This window comes from Lactuca saligna, chromosome 2 (genome assembly GCF_052625555.1).
Source record: "Lactuca saligna cultivar CGN05327 chromosome 2, ASM5262555v1, whole genome shotgun sequence".
NCBI lineage: Eukaryota > Viridiplantae > Streptophyta > Magnoliopsida > Asterales > Asteraceae > Lactuca > Lactuca saligna.
In genome coordinates this window covers 159,334,925-159,355,274 of record NC_136418.1, presented here as the reverse complement: position 1 = coordinate 159,355,274, position 20,350 = coordinate 159,334,925, and the positions used below count along the sequence as shown (strand labels likewise).

At 36.7% G+C, this 20,350-nt stretch overlaps 1 protein-coding gene and 1 non-coding gene across 2 annotated transcripts; both read right to left on the bottom strand.

The window, feature by feature from the left end:
* Window positions 1–15,428: 15,428 nt before the first annotated feature.
* TRNAF-GAA (transfer RNA phenylalanine (anticodon GAA)) lies at window positions 15,429–15,501 on the bottom strand. The gene has a single exon. It is a non-coding gene; the product is annotated as a tRNA-Phe (tRNA).
* A 1,018-nt stretch (window positions 15,502–16,519) lies between these two features.
* Window positions 16,520–19,266, bottom strand: LOC145032388 (serine carboxypeptidase-like). The gene is made up of 7 exons (XM_078981169.1): window positions 18,888–19,266; window positions 18,115–18,283; window positions 17,920–18,039; window positions 17,535–17,829; window positions 17,362–17,450; window positions 17,016–17,277; window positions 16,520–16,935 (listed from the first exon to the last, which is right to left on the bottom strand). Exons 1-7 carry the CDS (start codon window positions 19,205–19,207, stop codon window positions 16,682–16,684), a joined length of 1,509 nt encoding a protein of 502 aa, XP_078837295.1. The 5' UTR covers window positions 19,208–19,266; the 3' UTR covers window positions 16,520–16,681.
* Between the last annotated feature and the right edge of the window lie 1,084 nt (window positions 19,267–20,350).

The window sequence follows — 20,350 nt, the reverse complement described above, 5'->3', positions numbered from 1 at the left end:
TTTTTATAATCAATAAATGATTATAAAACCCACAATGGATGACAAGCGCTCGAGGAATAAATGTGACGAAATTCCCCTTAATGTGTGACAAAAATGCAACCACGAAAATCTTGTACAAAAAACAATCATGAAAAGTAAAGAAAATTTTCCAAATTTTTGTGAAAATTTCGACTTTTGGGTGAAAGTTGCAAGAATTTTGAAAACTGGGTAATAAATGTCAATTTTGCAAATTCTATAGGGACCCGTTACGACAAATCAGCTTCAAATGTGAAACATTACCCAAAGGTGAAACTGCGTATGAAGTGTCAATTCGCATCAACTGTAGGGACTGAATCTGAAAAATCCTCCTACTTCACAGAATTATATCCCCAATTCGAAACTCGGTAAATTGTCAAAATTCTTAAACTTCAGGAATTCCAATTGAAACATCTTTACTTCTTCACAGAAAATTACACCACACCGAATTTGGGTATAAGTTGTCAAAATGCTGAAAAATCAAGGTCTCGATTTCCAAATGTTGAACTCTTTTTCCCCAATTGTTTTCCAGTATGCGAACAAAGAACATCAGTCGAATTTGATGTCGACTCCAATCAACACCATACTAGTCAAACCAAGAATTGATTTTGATTATGTGGGTTTCAACTTTGCAACCGACTCAACACAATTTAGAACCAAGCACTTGATGCGAATTACGTTCTCACCTAATTTGTTCCAGACTCGAATGAACATCAGCAATATCCATCAGTCGAATTCGACTCACGTTTGACTTCTTATCATCAAAACTCGTTCGACTATCAAATAAAAGCGTTCGACTTAACTCATTTGGGTTTCGACTTACAAGCCTCGTTGAGCAATTAACTGTTAATACATTTGACACCGCAAGAATTCGACTCGTAAGCAGTGTGCTTCAAGCTTTGTCACTTTCAACTCTATATTGATGTTCCAAAATCGAAATCGTCATATTGAATCAAGTTTAGACTTCATCAGTCTCCATAATAGTCGAATTTAACTTTTGATATTCGACCAATGTCCTCAAAAACACGTTCAACTTGTACCAAAACACCATCGATTATGTGCTTTTCGTTTGACCTCAAAGTACCATTGACTCCATTGACTCAATCAAAAATCTATGAAATTCGATTCATATAGATTCATTTTCATTTTTGAAATTCTATTTCGACTTGGTTGCATTTAACTTGTGATTCTCAATTCTCAGTCGAACTCAAAAGAAAACCAACCAATATCATCAAACTCAAATCAAGAATGCTTCGACTATGATACTCAAACTTGATATCGACCTAGTTCAATTTCAATTCCAAGAAATCTCATTCTCATTCGATTTGTCACACCCCAAAACCGGAACGGCAGAAACGTTCTGGGGTGGATGACGTCATGTCAAGTATCACAACACATGCATTATAGTAATCAAAGTACAACAAAACATTTCATTAATAGTAATAGTTTTACATGGTTTACATTACAATATATCGAAGTAATACAAGTAAGTGTAATAAGAACAACATGGTACTAAGCTATCTTCATCAACAGCTCCGGGGATGTACCTGTCTAATGCTGACCTGAGAATACAAGTTATTTGAAAAGCGGGTATCAACATTTTTACAAATGCTGATGAGTTCATAAGTAATTAGTGACATTTTATTCAAATAACTTTATAATGTAGCAGTTTAAGAGTTTACAGTGTATTAGAGTTCTTTCCAGAAAATCCTATATTTTCTTTAATAAAAGCAGCCTTCTACCAAGACTGGACGGAGTTATGTGGTAAAAAGTAGTATTCCCTTAATTGCTATCATTATCAAAATACTGAATTTGATTATTAAAGGAAGCAAGAGAAGTCATGGAAATAACATATGCCTCAGCAGTGAGGACTGCTGACTAAGGCAAAGGAATCATAGACTCCAGGAGAGTATCGAACAAACGACACGCTTGGTTCCGTCTAACAAATGGAGACACAGAACCCGGAAGGTACCAAATGAAAGGTACAGCTGGTAAGGTCTAAAACAGTGAATACAGACCACAGACAGTATCAAATGAAAGATACATCTTGCAAGGTCAAAACAGAGAATACAGACTGTGACATCCCCATTTTCACGGCCAGAAAAGACCGATTTGTTTATGCTTTGTTTTATAAAATCAGAGTAATCTTTTAAAGAAAACAGTTGCGGAATTTGATCCCGAAACAAAATATGATAATAACTTATCAAAACATTTCTCGAAGAGAATGTATTTTCATTTAATAATAAAACCTCGGGATGTCATGTTCCGATACAGACATATAAGCATAAACAGAACTTACATTTAATTACACAATTGATTTATATCTCCTTTAAATCTCTCTGTGAAATATGTCTTCGTATTAATACCTGTGATACAAAGAAAACTGAGTGGGTCAGGCTTGGGAGCCTGGTGAGCATATAGGGTTTTCATCCCACAATGTTATATCATATATTTATAAATATAGAACATTCAAACTTGTACAATTTCACCATATAAAGGCAACTCTTATCCCACCCCCATCGATCCTCACAACGACACGATCTAAACTCTAGTATCTAAAATTTTCCTCTTTACCTGATCCCTACTCACAGATCTAAAACTATTATCTTCACCCGATCCATACTCACGGATCTAAAACTAACATTTTCACCTGATCCATACTCACGGATCTAAAACTAACCTTTTCCTCTGATCCATACTCACAGATCTAAAACTAACATCCTGATCTGATCCATACTCCCGGATCAATAATTGTACCCAATCCATACTCCCGGAATAGGGAAAATTAACTATACCTTAATCCTGATCTGATCCATACTCCCGGATCAATAAATGTGCCCAATCCATACTCCCGGACTAGGGACAATTAACTTAGTCTTAATCCATACTCCCGGACTAATAACAAGTTTTATCTCTTTACCTGATCCATACTCCCGGATCTAAAACTAACCTCTTGGTCTAATCCATACTCGCTGAATAACTAGATCAACAACAACAACATCGGGGCCTCTCATTTGTTTATCACACATCAACTATCTACCCATGTTCTACCAAAATATTAGTAGATAAAAATATATATTTTTATACATAGTTTAAAACCTGTATAGCATTCTCATTCAATACCTATTCCACATAACAGATGAGGCACACCCACATAACACGTATTTCATAGAGAATAAATCAGATCTATAAGATAGAAGAAAGTGAATATACATTCACACACATAACAACAAAATTATACACATAACACATATTTCGTATAAAATACTTCATAATTATGCGTTAGAAGAAAGTAACCACACACTCACTTGATTAGAAGATGATCGGACAGCACTACGACTTGTAGAAGTAGTATCCTTCGGTAGATCTGGAAGATCTTCACAAAAACCGGGCTCCTCGCGGGCAGAGCTTCAGCTCGGGAATCGCTCTTCTCGGGATCTTCGGGGCCTCGGGACTTGCTTCGGGGCTCGGGAATGATACCGGGGCTTCGGGATAATTCTTGCACGAAAAACGATGCAAAAACGCGAGAAAACGGAAAGAAATGAGCAAAGAAGTCGGTTGCCCTCGACACCCTTTTATAGGGGGCTGGAAGCTCATTTATGCTGGGCGTAAATCTACATGGATAATATCCGAATATTTATTTAATTTAAATACTTTAATTATTTAATAAACTTCAAAAATTCATATATTCCTCATACGAGCTCCGTTTTCGACGTTCCTTATATCCCCGCGTAGGTGAGACCACGATCTACAACTTTCGTTTAGACTCTGTCGGCTATTTTTGAATTTATTTTTATTATTTATTTTTAGTAGGCCGGCACATGAAAATTCCGTTATAAATTCATAACTTCTGCATCCGACGTCCGTTTTCGCCTATCTTTTTATCGTTTTACTACAATTAATGAGATCTTCGATTCTCATTTATATATTTTCAGCAAAAAACCGCTCGATCTCAAATCGAGTATTCGGGCTGCATACCGCTAAGTCGAAACTTCGAAAAATCATAACTTCCTCATACGAAGTCAGATTTGGACGTTCTTTTTATACACGCTCATGTTTTAACTAACTCTACGACTTTTGTTTAGATTGCTAAGGCTAAATATCACTCTAATGTAAATTCACTTTTTACGTCATTTTGCGTCGTGTCGGTTTTGTCGCGAAACTTCGACAGGTCATAACTTCTTCGTTATAACTTGGATTTCGGCGTTCTTTATATGCACGGAAACCTTGTAACATATACTATAAGTTGGTTAAGATTATTAATTTTAAATAATCTTTTATCAAAAATCCATTTTGATGCCTATCGTCTCTAAATTGACTAGCCCGGATCTACGAGCGTTACAATTATCCCCCCCTTAGGATGATTACGTCCCGGAATCATCAACGAAATAGGACTTGCATAATGATTCCACACGTTATTTATTCATCCTAGGGAATAACCGTAACTTCTATGTTTCCTCGAAAGAGTATTTAACTCTATGGCTTTCTTGATCGCAGAAGATGCCCAATCTTGCATCTGCTTATCATACTATGTTGTACTTTCAATCGTAACCTTCAAGTTACCAAATAAGTGCTTATTGTGGACTCCTTCTTCTTCTCAGGATAATTACTTTCATTTATCTATTGTAACAAACCGATGGGTCGTGCTCTATTGATCTCTCATCGCACGATGCGACGCTTAGACTCGGTCTTTAATGAAGTTAAATTCTAGTATAGAATATACCTTTCTTCATATTCTAATGTGATATAATCACATTTCAGCATGTAGCATTTCTACCTGAAACTTCTTTTAACAACGAGCGAGACACTATCAATCGCATTAACTTCAACCTTCTGACTTAAGTCAGATGTTACATCTAACTTGGTCCTTTAGACCACGTAACATACTCCTCGTAGTCGAACTCAAATTTAAATATGACCACTAGGGTCAGAACAAGAACCATATTACTAGTCATTACCGAAACAATGGTAATGACATACCAGAATAAAGTGGAATCAATTACTAGCTTCTTGGTAACCTTGTGACTTTCCCTGATCCAAGTGCGAGTCCTGTGCTTCCGGTAGTATGCATCTACTACCTTTCACACCTCCTCATACTCATCCCAAGTATTGTCCCACAGTCGACCAAGTCACCATACAAGAAAATTAGACAATCATTCAACACATCAGTTAGCAAAACTAGGGTTATACTAATTCCTTGAAACGATTACACAAAAGTTCAAGTTCACCCTATATTACGCCTCTAGTAGGCTAGACTTCCTGATACAGACTTTATATATTGACATGAAGTCTTCATCCTTGAATCCTCACACTGTTTTCTGCTTCGTCGAGGACCATGTGGAATGCTCTTGGCTTTGGTGGTGCATTTGGCTTTATAGCCTCTTCTCTTCTTGGGCAGTTTTGCTTGAAGTGTCCTTCTTCACCACACTTAAAGCAGGCATCTCTTTTGTTTGGGCATTTGCTGGCATAATGACCAGTATTCCCACATTTAAAGCAGGTCATTTCTTTAGAGCATTCCCCAATGTGCTTCCTTTTGCACTTGTCACACCATTGTGCTCCTTCTTCGAGCTTCTTCGAATCCGACTTCAAAAATTTTCTTTTCTCATTAGAACCTGAAGTTCCTTCTAACTTTCTCTTCTCACCAACTTCAACCTTACTGTCAGTCCTCCCCTTGATCATATTCTCAACAGACTTGGCAGCCCAAATAGCTGCCTCTAGAGTAGGTGTCTGACGCACTGGAACCGCATACTCCCAAGGGAGTCCCTTTGCGTACCGGTCGACTTTTGTCAGTTCGTCTGGGACGATGCACAAAGCAAACTCCATCTTGTCTGTGAAGGCATTCATGTATTCATCCACTGACATGCTGCCTTTCTTCAATATCAGAAATTTGTTCTCCAACTCTAGCAGGTTTTAGGCCGAGCAGAACTTGCGCTTGAACTGCACCAAGAACTCTGCCCAAGACAGTTGCAGTGGCTCGTTAGGGCTTAGGATCTTCCCTGGAATGTTCCACCATCGAACGGATCCACCTCGGAACTGACGCACTGCATAGATAGTATGCAACCTGCCTCTACAGCCACAAGTCATGAAGGCTAGGTCCATTTCCGATATCCAATCCATAACTCCGATCGAATCTTCCTTTCCAGTGAAGGTCGATGGTTTGCAAGTCAGAAAATCCTTATACTTGCATCCCATTCCATCATTCCTTCCATTCTGGTTGTTTTGCCTAACTATCGGTGGGTTGGCTTGACCAACAGATCCACTAAAGTTTCCACCTTCCGAGTGCCCTTCATTCACTTCGGGCTCTTCCACTTGAATTAACAGTTCTTCACGATTCTGTTGAAACAGACGTCTCGTTTAATCCATCTGACGATACAACATCGTCTGAATCATCAATTGTACACCGGCCATTGTTATCGGCTCAGGTGCTGCTGCTATGACAAGTATTTGCTCAATCACTGGTGGTTGATTCCTGTTTTCATCAGCATTTCCAACTGCACTTCTTGTTCTCACCATTTTTTATCTATACACCGAGTAAGGTGAAATTAGATCCTTATTCATGATAGATATTCAAATCATCCTTATCATTCCGAAACGTTTACATGCTAGTTCTAATATCGTAGACATACGCTTAGAATCCCAAACACATAAGGTTTCCAGATCCGGTCGGCAACAGACCATAGATCCGAACAAATAATAGCACCAATATAGCTATCACACAAAACATTTAGCACATAAAAGCATTTTAGGCATCATTCCTAAAATAAACTAGTGCTTGTGTCAATTTAGGTGTACTACCTAACATATTTTAGACACACTGCTCACAATCATTACTTAACATTCTAAGTTTAAGTCTAGAAATTTCCTACAAATTCCTAGTTCGCTTAAACTAATGCTCTAATACCAACTGTGACATCCCCATTTTCACGGCCAGAAAAGATCGATTTGTTTATGCTTTGTTTTATAAAATTAGAGTAATCTTTTAAAGAAAACAGTTGCGGAATTTGTTCCCAAAACAAAATATGATAATAACTTATCAAAACATTTCTCGAAGAGAATGTATCATTTAATAATAAAACCTCGGGATGTCATGTTCCGATACAGACATATAATCATAAACAGAACTTACATTTAATTATACAATTGATTTATATCTCCTTTAAATCTCTCTGTGAAATATGTCTTCGTATTAATACATGTGATACAAAGAAAACTGAGTGGGTCAGGCTTGGGAGCCTGGTGAGCATATAGGGTTTTCATCCCACAATGTTATATCATATATTTATAAATATAGAACATTCAAACTTGTACAATTTCACCATATAAAGGAAACTCTTATCCCACCCCCATCGATCCTCACAACGACACGATCTAAACTCTCGTATCTAAAATTTTCCTCTTTACCTGATCCCTACTCACAGATCTAAAACTATTATCTTCACCCGATCCATACTCACGGATCTAAAACTAACATTTTCACCTGATCCATACTCACGGATCTAAAACTAACCTTTTCCCCTGATCCATACTCACGGATCTAAAACTAACATCCTGATCTGATCCATACTCCCGGATCAATAATTGTACCCAATCCATACTCCCGAAATAGGGACAATAAACTATACCTTAATCCTGATCTGATCCATACTCCCGGATCAATAAATGTGCCCAATCCATACTCCCAGACTAGGGAAAATTAACTTAGTCTTAATCCATACTCCCGGACTAATAACAAGTTTTATCTCTTTACCTGATCCCTACTCCCGAATCTAAAACTAACCTCTTGGTCTAATCCATACTCGTTGAATAACTAGATCAACAACAACAACATCGGGGCCTCTCATTTGTTTATCACACATCAACTATCTACCCATGTTCTACCAAAATTATTAGTAGATAAAAATATATATTTTTATACATAGTTTAAAACCTGTATAGCATTCTCATTCAATATCTATTCCACATAACAAATGAGGCACACCCACATAACACGTATTTCATAGAGAATAAATCAGATCTATAAGATAGAAGAAAGTGAATATACATTCACACACATAACAACAAAATTATACACATAACACATATTTCATATAAAATACTTCATAATTATGCGTTAGAAGAAAGTAACCACACACTCACTTGATTAGAAGATGATCGGACAGCACTACGACTTGTAGAAGTAGTATCCTTCGGTAGATCTGGAAGATCTTCACAAAAACCGGGCTCCTCGCGGCAGAGCTTCGGCTCGGGAATCGCACTTCTCGGGATCTTCGGGGCCTCGGGACTTGCTTCGGGGCTCGGGAATGATATCGGGGCTTCGGGATAATTCTTGCACGAAAAACGATGCAAAAACGCGAGAAAACGGGAAGAAATGAGCAAAGAAGTCGGTTGCCCTCGACACCCTTTTATAGGGGGGCTGGAAGCTCATTTACGTTGGGCGTAATGTGGATAAGCCCGGTGACTCCCCCCCCCCCCCCCCCCCCCCCCGGATAATATCCGAATATTTATTTAATTTAAATACTTTAATTATTTAATAAACTTCAAAAATTCATATCTTCCTCATACGAGCTCCGTTTTCGATGTTCTTTATTTCCCCGCGTAGGTGAGACCACGATCTACAACTTTCGTTTAGACTCCGTCGGTTATTTTTGAATTTATTTTTATTATTTATTTTTAGTAGGCCGGAACAGGAAAATTCCGTTATAAATTCATAACTTCTGCATCTGGCGTCCGTTTTCGCCTATCTTTTTATCGTTTTAATACAATTAATGAGATCTTCGATTCTAATTTATATTGTTTCAGCAAAAAACCGATCGATCTCAAATCGAGTATTCGGGCTGCATACCGCTAAGTCGAAATTTCGAAAAATCATAACTTCCTCATACGAAGTCAGATTTGGACGTTCTTTTTATACACGCTCATGTTTTAACTAACTCTACGACTTTCGTTTAGATTGCTAAGGCTAAATATCACTCTAACGTAAATTCACTTTTTACGTCATTCTGCGTCGTGTCGGTTCTGTCGCGAAACTTCGACAGGTCATAACTTCTTCATTACGGAAACCTTGTAACATATACTATAACTTAGTTAAGATTATTAATTCTAAATAATCTTTCATCAAAAATCCATTTTGACACCTATCGTCTCTAAATTGACTAGCCTGGATCTACGGGCGTTACACAGACCGCAGACAGTATCAAAAGAAAGATACATCTTGCAAGGTCAAAACAGTGTGACTCTGAAAATGGGTTACTAGTATACAATGTAAATTGCCGGTGAAAATACCGTTACCTTAAGGCCATGAATTTTAAGGCAACCGGGGATACTCGTAACCATACTAACCGACACTCGAGTACCTGACGCCCTACAAGCGTCTATAAATTATGACATTTGTCACCCCTTGGCTTGGTGGGCCGTGGACTGTAGCTAGCAGTCAGGGTGCGGGGGTGTCAATCCCGTATAGATCTATACACACAATGTCCGCTCTCCCTACAGGAGACTCTGGTTACCAGCTAGACGACGGAGAAGGCCGTGTCCCGAAGATGCATCCCAAATAGTGGGTAGTGGGTTTCATATGTAAGTGCTGAACTAGGGGTAGAGACTCATAACTGGACTGAATAATGTAAACCTATATGTCTATACTTGTATACATAACATACAACAAATGAACCAAACGACATTCGGACGGCCATCCAATCCTACCTGACCACATCTCAACGAAGAAAAGGAAATAGGGCGGACAAACCTTCCTAAGTCCTTCAATCATTATTTATATGCACCTATACAAGCACATACATACATCTAACTACGACTGAGTGTGTAATAAGTGGAAACACATCGTGATGTATAACTGAGTCGTGGAGTGTAAGCGTACAGTGTGGAATAACCGAATCGTGATGTATAACGTACAGTGTGAGCGAATAGTGTGGAATAACTGAATCATACAGTGTGAGCGAATAGTGATCGTAAAGTGTAAACAAACAGTGTGGGATAATCGAATCGTGAAGTATAAGTGCACCAAGTATAAGTGCATCACGAAGTGGAAACGACAACTGGTGAAGTAGAAGCGTCTAACAAGTATAAGTGACTACCAGTATAAGCGAAATAGAGGCAATAACAGGTATAAGCGTATCAAGAAGTGAAAGCATTATCAAGTAGGAGTTTACAATAAGTGAAAGCGAACCAGCGGTAACTAACAAGTATAAGTATACGACGTGAAAGAGAATCTGACGAAAACCTTGGAAAACCTTTATAATTAGGAAAATCACATTTTGGTATTCTTTGGTAAAATAAGTTTGAAAACCTGTAGAAATCTTTGGAACCTTTATAAAACAGTTTGAAATGATTTTAGATACAACAGTACAAGTAAGAGTTTTGAAACAATTATAGTATCCTACTCGGTAAAACAGTGTACAGTGTGGTAAAATCTTGTGCATGCGGGTTATCAATCACATGTGATTGTTATGATAACTGGCATGTTTAACTTGTATCCCCCCCTATAAAACATGTAAAAACATTTAAAAGGTTCATTCAGGGGTATGAACTCACCTGGTGTAAGTAGGTCCAACGGAGGTGCCGGTTGGGTGTTCGGTGTCACGTAAAAACTCGAACACACTCAATGACCTATTTAACATATGATAACATATGTTCACATACAATTAGTATATTTAATACTAATTAAACACTTACACGCACTCAAAGGAGCAGAAAACACTTTGGTTAAGTGTTTGGGGTGTCCCGAGTAGCATCTAAAGGTGTGTATGGCTTAGGAATGGAGTTTACTCTCCGAGAGTAAACTCCCAAAGCTTAGTTTACGGCCCAGGGACATCTCACCATGAGTTTACGGCCGTAAACTCATGGTGAGGGGTTCTAGTGTGTTTTAAGGCTTCTAACTTGTTCATGGAATTATTCTAGGTCCAAATCCAAAAGGCATGAGTGAGTTTAAGGTCTTTAAGGGCACCATCATGGAGTTTACGGCCCATCAACCACCCCTAAGGGAGTTCACGGCCGTGAACTCCTATATCATGGGTTTAATGAAGTTTTAAGCCCTTAATTCACTCCTAGCATTTTATGGTAATAGTCTAAGGCCATTAGGGAGACAAAACTCAATGTTTTGACATGTTTAAGGGTGTTTACGGCCTTGACACATGTCTGGGCCGTAAACTCCTTTTTTCCCGTCATTTTATTGTGTTTAATTGATCTAGACTCGAAATAGCAAGCCCCTAATTTATGTATTAATCCTAAGGGTGGTTTGGGAGTGTTTTGGGGCATTTTGACAAGGTTTAGAGGTGTTTATGGCCTAAGCATGTGCTTGGGCCGTAAACTCTCCTTTATGCCCTAAAATCCTATGTTTTGATGATTAAACACTCCTAAACAAATTCCTTAATTGGTTCCTACGCTCAATGGGACAAGTTCGGGTCATTTTGGCCACATTTAAAGGTTTATGGCCCTAGAGTGTTCCTGGGCCGTAAACTCCTCTTTGACAGCTTATAGGGTCGAATTTTCGGGTATAATCACAAGTCATAATGTTTAGAACAAGCTAGGGTAAGTGGACTTACGATTTGGAAGCGTTTGGTTGCGGATTCGGGTAAAAAACGAGTCTAGAGAGAGAGTATAGAGAGAGAGGGTGGAAAAGGCTCAAATGGAGTTTAATCCCCCTTATATATGGGTGGAAGTTGGAGCTCAGTGATATTCTACCCAATACTACCGTTATACGGGGCTTTTGGTCGTACCCGATTTAGTGGTCGTAATGATAAAAACTAACTTTTCCAACTAAATGGAAATGTGTATTATGAGTTTTTATTTCCTTTTATCACGACTTAACAACATATTAAATATAAACAAATGAAATGTTTATTTAATTGACGAGCTCTAATTAATGGAACTTTTATAAACTGGAATATTCCGTTAACGGTAACGGGGTAATGTAACGAAATAACTTTGGGTTGTCACACGATTCGACTCCAATAATCCATTATAATTGATATCCCATATGTGAACAACAAAGGTACATCAGTCAAATGATATTCATGTTCGACTTCACCGTTCTTGATTTCAAATCAATTGAACTACCAAATGTCCACAAAATCGAAACCTTCATCTATCAATTCGAATCCAATACTAGTGAAAATAGATTTTGATTTTGACTATCGATTTCGAATAGATACACAATACACATTCTGCTTGCAAATTGTGAGATCTAAAATTGAGTTTTGATTTCAAATCACCAGTTCCAAAACGTCGACTTGACAACCAATCTAATTTTGCCTTTCAACCGCTTCATTCTTCCAATTTCGAACTTAGAGAATACAACGTGGGCTAAAAAAAATGAACATGTTCGAATTGGGCTCAAACCCACATGCCACCTCCTTATTCTCATCCCATGATTTCTCGAGCCCGTGCTAGTATTTCCAAACCCACTCAGCGCCTTAATCTTCACATCACCACCAAATTACTCATGCCTAAATCTCACCTTCAAGCTCTTCAAGACCCGAATTAGACCATTGCCGTTAAGGATGAATTTAATGATCTTATTGCTAACAGTATGTGGGTGCTTTTCAAGCATCCTTCCATGGAAAATATAGCTTTTTCTATGTAATAAATATCGTAAGAAATATAAGGCATACATATCTCTTGAGCGATATAAGGCACGTTTGGTTGCAAATGGAAAACATCAACGGTCCTTAATTAATTGTGATGACACTTTTAGTTATGTTGTTGAATTGGCCTATATACACACTGTTTTGAGCCAAGTTGTCTCATATAACTGACATATTCATCATCTTAATGTTAACAATGCTTTCCTTCATGACCACTCGAATGAGATAGTTTATATATATTAGCCACCAAGGTTTAAAGATCTAACTCACCCAAATTATATGTTTCGTCCACAGAAGTCTCTTTATGGGTTGAAAAAAAGCCCACAAACCCATCGTTATTGGTTTCAACGTTATGCTTCTTATATCATACATATCGAATTTACATATAGTTGTTTGTGACTCTTTACTATGTATTTTACAGGGCACTAATGTAGTGTGTGTGTGTGTGTGTGTGTATATATATATATATATATGTCATTCTTTTCACCGTCTCATCTATGTCTCTTATTATGCATCACATTATTTCCCTTTCGGCCTCTGAGATTTCCATGAAGGATCTGGGGGATTTATCATATTTTTTTGGGTATTACAGCTACTCGGGATGACAAGGGTATTTTTTCTCAACGCAAATATGTGTTAGAACTACTTGAGAGGTGAACATGTCCAACTGCAAACTCTATCGCACTCTAGCTGTCACTTAGTCCAAACTGTATAACTCTGGCTCTAGTTTCAGATCCTACCATGTATTGCAGCCTGGCAGGTGGACTTCACTATCTTATATTTACCCGTCCAGATTTATCCTATGTTGTGCAACAAATCTGTCTATTCATGCAAACATCTTCACCATAGGGCTTCTAACATCTATTTTATGTATTTCAGATCCACTTTAAGCATATGCTCTTGAGCTCTTGCTCAAACTGTAGGGACGTATTAGTGTATATGTATTTATTGTATTTGTGTTATATTTAGTCTAACCTATTTGTATGTAATTAATAGTTAGTCCATTTGTGTCATGGAGCCTAATGTACTTTATATATATATATATATATATATATATATATATATATATATATATATATATATATTGCTTCTTTTAATGGAAATCTAGTTATGGGAAAATCATAATGTTACACATATTTCTATTGAGATAAAAACATGTCGTAGTGATTTCCTATAACAATAATTCCAAGAAAATGATTCATGTCCCCAAGATGGAGAACTTGTTGCCGGGTGTGGCTAGAATCTTTTGTAAAAAATCGGAAGATGAAGCAGTCAAAATATTGTCATTGATGTAAAATAAAAGATACTCTGTTATATGGTCCCTAATTACAGATAAAAATGGAAGAGGCGCACCGACTGTGTACAAAGATGATATGTGAGACAAACTAAGCAAAACCAAATCATGTTCAAGGTAGCCCGATTTAGGTTGTACTTAGACCGTTGAAGTAGCTAGACATGATGCAGTAATATATTGTCGCGAAAACCCGATTGTTGTTGTATGGACCCCTCTTCGCCTGTTAACTCTCCTTTCAATGTAGGCCTGACAATTGTGTCGTGTTCGGGTTGGCGGGTTGGCGGGTCAAAATATGCCAACCAAAACACGACCCATTTAAATATACAGGTTACGGGTTGGCGGGTTTGGAACATAAACCCATATATGACCCGCAAACCCATTTATTTATACGAGTTCACAGGTTGGCGGGTTCGTGGGTCAGATTTGGGTTCGTGGGTCCAAATTTTAGACATTTAAGTCTTAAACATCCAAATGAAAATTAAAAACATTTATAGAAACATGTTACAGACTTAGCCTTAGAGGTTACGACTTACGACCTTAGACCATCCACCACGAGTCAAAATGTCAAAATAGTCAAATGGTCTATGAATCAATTGTATATATTATATAATACTTATTAAATATTAATACTTGATATATAAATACATTTAAAAATAAAATAATTTTTTTTATTTAGTATATAAACGGGTTGACGGGTCAACCCGTTTATTTTTTGAGAAACCCATATATGACTCGTTTAATAAACGGGTTGGCGGGTTGAAAAACTCAACCCAAACCCATTTATTTCGTGTCGTGTTGCGGATCGTATCGAGAATTATCAGCCCTATTTCAATGTATCAACTCATCAGTGGCTCGATTGTAATGAGGATGAGAAGCTCGATTGTAATGAGGATTCGAAACAATGGTTTAGAAGAAGAAGAAGAAAGTGATGTCTAATTCAGTAAAAATGTGCATCATCAACATCAAACCTTCTACTACATGTAGTCATGATGTTTTTTGAACGCTTTAACAAGTTTAATGGTATAATTTGCAAAAAATAATGATACTTTTTGATCAAAATAGAAATTTTATTACTCTCCTAAATCATTTTTTTTTCCTAAAAACTCCTAAAATGAACCGTCAATTTAATTTTAAATTCTTGTTAAACTAAGATGTAACCTAGCACAGTAGGGGTATAGTACACCACTCCAACCTCAAAAATCCCCACACGGCGAGGGTGGTCACTTGAGAAAACCAATGTATCTTTCTCCTCGTTCAAGCCATTGCTTCATTTCAAATGGATCCATGTTTAAATCTAAAGTGGATCCATATGTGAAAATTTTGAAAAGAAGTTATAGGTTAAAGGTTTAAAGCATTTAAGATGAATCCATGACATATTTCTATTTATTTATGTATTATGTTGTAAAGATAATAAGAAAAAAAAAATGACAGTAGAGCTGCAGGGAAAAAACAAGAAGTATGTTCAATATACCTTATGGTCTAAACTGTGTCAAGTACCAAAAAGGAAAACACGAAAATAAAAATGCGGTGAAGGTGGATCGAACACCTGACCTTCAGATCTTCAGTCTGACGCTCTCCCAACTGAGCTATCCCCGCTTGATGTTTACATGTAATTCTAATTTTCTATAATTGTTAGTTGGTTTTGTTGCCGATAAGAGGGATAACCACAGTTTGTTGCTCCCCGGCCATCAGCAATCGCCATGGAAGGGACAAACGGACTACCACCATATACACAGCCGTCGTCATTGATCACACCGCCTTGTATTACACAGTGTGCTCCTTCTTTGAAAGAACCCTCCCGGAAACCAACACCTCGGCGCCATGTATAATGAGTTCACTGCAATTTCACTCAGGTGCTGATCCTCACCTCAATGTGGCTCTACTTCTAAACCTTCTTAATGGCAATTTCGTGTTCTCAATTCATGTCGTTAGCGACGAAGACGAAGTTATTTGTGGTGCTCGTGCTTGACAGCGCTGCTAGGGTTCTATTTGGTTGTTCTGCTCCACATTTCTTTGATTTCATCAAGCTTCTTCCTTTTTCCGGTTAGTATCAATCGTAAGAAGAAAATTGCTAATTACCCATACGAAAAAGACGATCAGAACTTTTATTTCATCATTTTCTCCCGTTGCTCTTTTATTCTATGTATTAAAAGTTGCTGAACTAGGTTTAGAAATAAGTAATCCAACAAAGGAAAAATGTTATAAATGGTCCACATTTTTGTTTGTTAACAATCATTCATTTTTCAGACAAGAGAAATTGACATATAACGAATGCTACATTGAGTAGATCTATATAGGAAATCTTGGATATGCTCATCTAGAAAAGCTAAAATCTTTTGTCTTGAATCAATGTTTTTTATTTCTTTTTTTTTTCCTCTTTGAAGATTGCTTCCAAAAAATACAGTTTTTCTTTGAAGTTATGTTTTCATATCTCATTGCTTACCCTGAAAGCTTTTGCATTTGAAGCAAAACAGTTGTCAATCGAATGGTTGTTGAAAACCTTTTTGTCCATTTGGAATTCAAGCATTGTACTTTCAAGATTCAAAATTGTCCAATTTTTTTTCGTTTTGTAACTCCAATCTTACCAGAAATAAGAGAGAGATAACCATCAAACTAAACAAATTTCTTCTTACTTCTTTCATATAACATTCCCAATAAATATTGCTGTCTAATTACAAGTAAAGTTTCCACCTTTTAAGTAAATATGCACACAAACAGCAAATACTTTCAACTGTTACATGTATATTTGTAACAAAATTAAACCTTTTTTTTTTTTTTACAATCGTGCAACCTTACCCTTCCTTAAAGGGTTAAGTTTCTCTGTCATCCACAATTCCAACATTTGTAATGAAGCCCTAGGTTGATCCATAGGAACCATATGTCCAGCATTATGAACCTTAATAAAAGTAAGAGGTCCATGATTCTTTATAATCCCAGCTTCTTTTCCATCAACTAAAAATGAAGCATTCAAAGCTGCAACAAAATCTTTCTGTCCAGACCATGACATGGCATGAACCCATCTCGAGTTCCCTGCAAATCATTCATGTCAGTCAATGACTCAATTCAATAAAATCCGATAATTAATAGTCAACATCTTGAAGTCAACTTACCTAGCCAATTGCAAATAAGATCATATTCTCCAGCATATACAAGCAATTTCACATTCGCTTCTAGAAGTTCTGGAATCCCAACTTCAAGATTTCTCATCCAGTCATTCATCATCGCCTCATACACTCCATCGCTACATGAAACATAATCTATATTTTTTGGTATCCCTAATGCTGTTTTAATCGATGATTGTCCTAGAAAAGTTTCCACTCTTGAGAAGTCATAGCACAAGTTACCCTCGCATTTCTTTCTTATATCGTAATACTGCAAATAGAAAAAGTAAATCATTACAGAATAGAACAATCGATTTCCTACGTTTAGGGAGATTTTGATTCTCTGAGTTCTTACATTTATATTGTTTGTTATCGAAAGTATATCCTCGAAAATTTGTTGGCAAACATATAACGCCGATTGGCATGTATCTGTTCCCGTTGTGCCTGAAATAAACACAATAACATGCGTACACAATTACAATTATATCCTAAATGAACAAAATTCAAGAAACGAACGGGATTAATTACCACATCGTTTGGTTGCTTGTTCACAATTTGGGATTCGTTGGCTTATTTGGTTATAATCTGATTCCGAAATTAAATTATTGGCTAAAGCGTAATCCGTATATGCTTGATACTGGATTCCCGGATCAGTTAACCCATTTCCAATTGCGAATCCCTTCAAGTTTATATGAATTCCTTCTCTGTTCTTGTTTCCTTGGTTTATTCTTGAAGCGAAAGATGGAATGTAATGTCCCGCGTATGATTCTCCCGTGATGTAGAAGTCATTATTGACATAATCGGGATGAGCCATGAAGAAGGCCTGTCAAATCTCAATTGTCAATCCAATTTCCAAAGTTAGATTCAACAACGGAATTGCTGATTCGGGTGTCGCCATGAATAAACAACAGACCTGTAAGAAGTTGTAGAGGTCATTGCTAACACCAGTTTCGTCATGGCGAGTGTCTTCACCACTGGAACTATAACTAAAACCAGTTCCAGTAGGTTGGTCAACATATAACATGTTTGAAACCTGAGTCAAAGTCAAACAAACTAGATGAGTTAGTTGTACAGTACAATTCCTTAAAGCAGTAAAACAGAAAGTTACCTTATCCCAGCCATAATCATTCCAGACAAGAGACATGTTGTTGGTAATTTTAAAAGGACCATTTTCGTAAAACAGAGCCAGTTCACTGCTGCACCCTGGTCCTCCTGTCAGCCATATGACCACAGGGTCAGCTTTGGCTTTTCTTGATTCAAAGAAAAAGTAGAACATCCTGCAAACATTATCTTTAACAATTTTAGTCCCTCTGCAAAACCCATCAATTTCTTGATTTAATTTTGTGGGTCCTGTTCTTTGTAGAAGAAAATTGGGCCAAATGAATGGATCTTGATCTCCAATCAAAAACGGGAAACCCCTCAATTCTTTTTGTATGTAAGGTCCCTGATTTCCAAAACATATGGGCAATAATTGATTGTCCTAAAAGTAGAGAATAAGACTGTAGTGCCCTTGTTTTGGTATCAATTGAATGTGCTTTTTGGACATTTTGACACAACCCACATGTCCTTCAAAATCAAAGATTCCTTACTTTAAAGTCTCTACCAATAGAATAAAAAGACTGTCACCTCTGCACCGAATACCTAAAGAATCCAAAATTTTCCTAACCATAAAGATTTTTTTCCATGGGTAGGTAAATTCCCCAATTAAAAAATCAAAACCCATGAAGAAAAATGATATCTTGGAATTCTTTTCTTAAGAAACGACGACTTATAAAAAAAAAAAAGGAAACCCGCATCTTTTGCATTGAATAAGATGGAAAAAATTTCTTACATTGAACAGAAAGATTAAAGAAAAAATGTGTTAACATATGAATATGATACCTTGCATCTACTGTATGTTGAAGATGATAATATCCTGCGTGGTGAGCGAGGTCATTAACAGTTGCACCAGGTTCACCATGAACATCGAACTTCAATCGTTTCTCAAAAATCTTGGACTCAGAAACTTTAAAATTGTCATCAAAAGAGGTTGTGTGTGTGTTAAAGAAGTTGACTTCAGGATTCGGGTGCAAATTGAGGTCTCTGATCAGTTGGTGGCCGGTTTTTCTCAGAGGGAAAGAAGGTTTGGTGGTTAAAGATAATGAAGAAGTGAAGAGAAGGAAAGAGAGGAAGAGAGAGAGAATTGAAAGAGGAGAAGCCATTGTTTTTGTGTGTGAAGATGGATGAAAGGAGGTTGGTTTTGGTGTGAGCTTTGTGTTGGGGGTATATATATAGTGTTTGATTTTTTGTATTATTTGGAAATCTATTTTTTCACACGTTACACATTAACTGTGTGTTATAAAGAATGGATAGTGAAGGATATATTAAAAGGAAATGTATCTTTGTTATCATATTGCATGCAATGCATCATGTTGTTTCCTCCTTTGTTCTCTCACGATCTTAGAAATTTGTATTTTGTATTCATTTGAGTTTTGACTCTTTTCTTTAATCTTTTTGACCAATTAAAAACTTAACTTTTGACTTTCATATGAACAAATAGTCACATGGGTCGGATATTTTCTGGATCCACTATATATGCTATCATTTATCATTCTAAAGTGGGGTTGAGATCGTTTAGATCCGAAAATCAGAAATTCATCAAGAAATCGAGAACCGAACAGAATATCTTTAATCAGTTTCGGTTTCGATTCAGGTTCGATTCGGTTTAGAAACAGTTTTCTTTTCATTTATTGATTCATTAACGTGTTCCTTACATCTTGATTTAATTTGTCTATTTTGATAAATATTGACTGTTTTCGTTTGAATCACCTGAAAAATCCATCGATTTATAATACCATCAACCACTTAGGGGAGGGGTGTCCTCATTTACCTCCCTCTCATCTACAACTTTTGTTAAATAAAAGATTTAAAACAAATGGAAGCTAATAAAAACAACATAAAAACTAATTAAAATATATGAAACTGTAAATAAATAAAATTTCATTAATAAAAAAATTACAACGAAATAATAATCTGATATTAAAAAAATTACATCTAATTATTAATAAATATGTATATGAAACTAGTAGTCAAGATTAGCTATATAGACATTTGCAATATGCTCCACGTGATCAGATCGTAGGTTGTTGGGAATTTCTTCGCAATACAACTCTCGAAGAGTATGTAGATTTACTTCTAGACCTTCATGAATGGGTGGAAATTCGTTTTTGTGAATAGAACATATTATCCGAATTTTGTCTTTTAAAACAATATTGTGTAATATAATGCATCCGTACATTCCTTTCTAATTTTCCTAGGTTGGATTGCTAGTGAAGGGTTTTGAATTATACGGTTTATACCCCCAA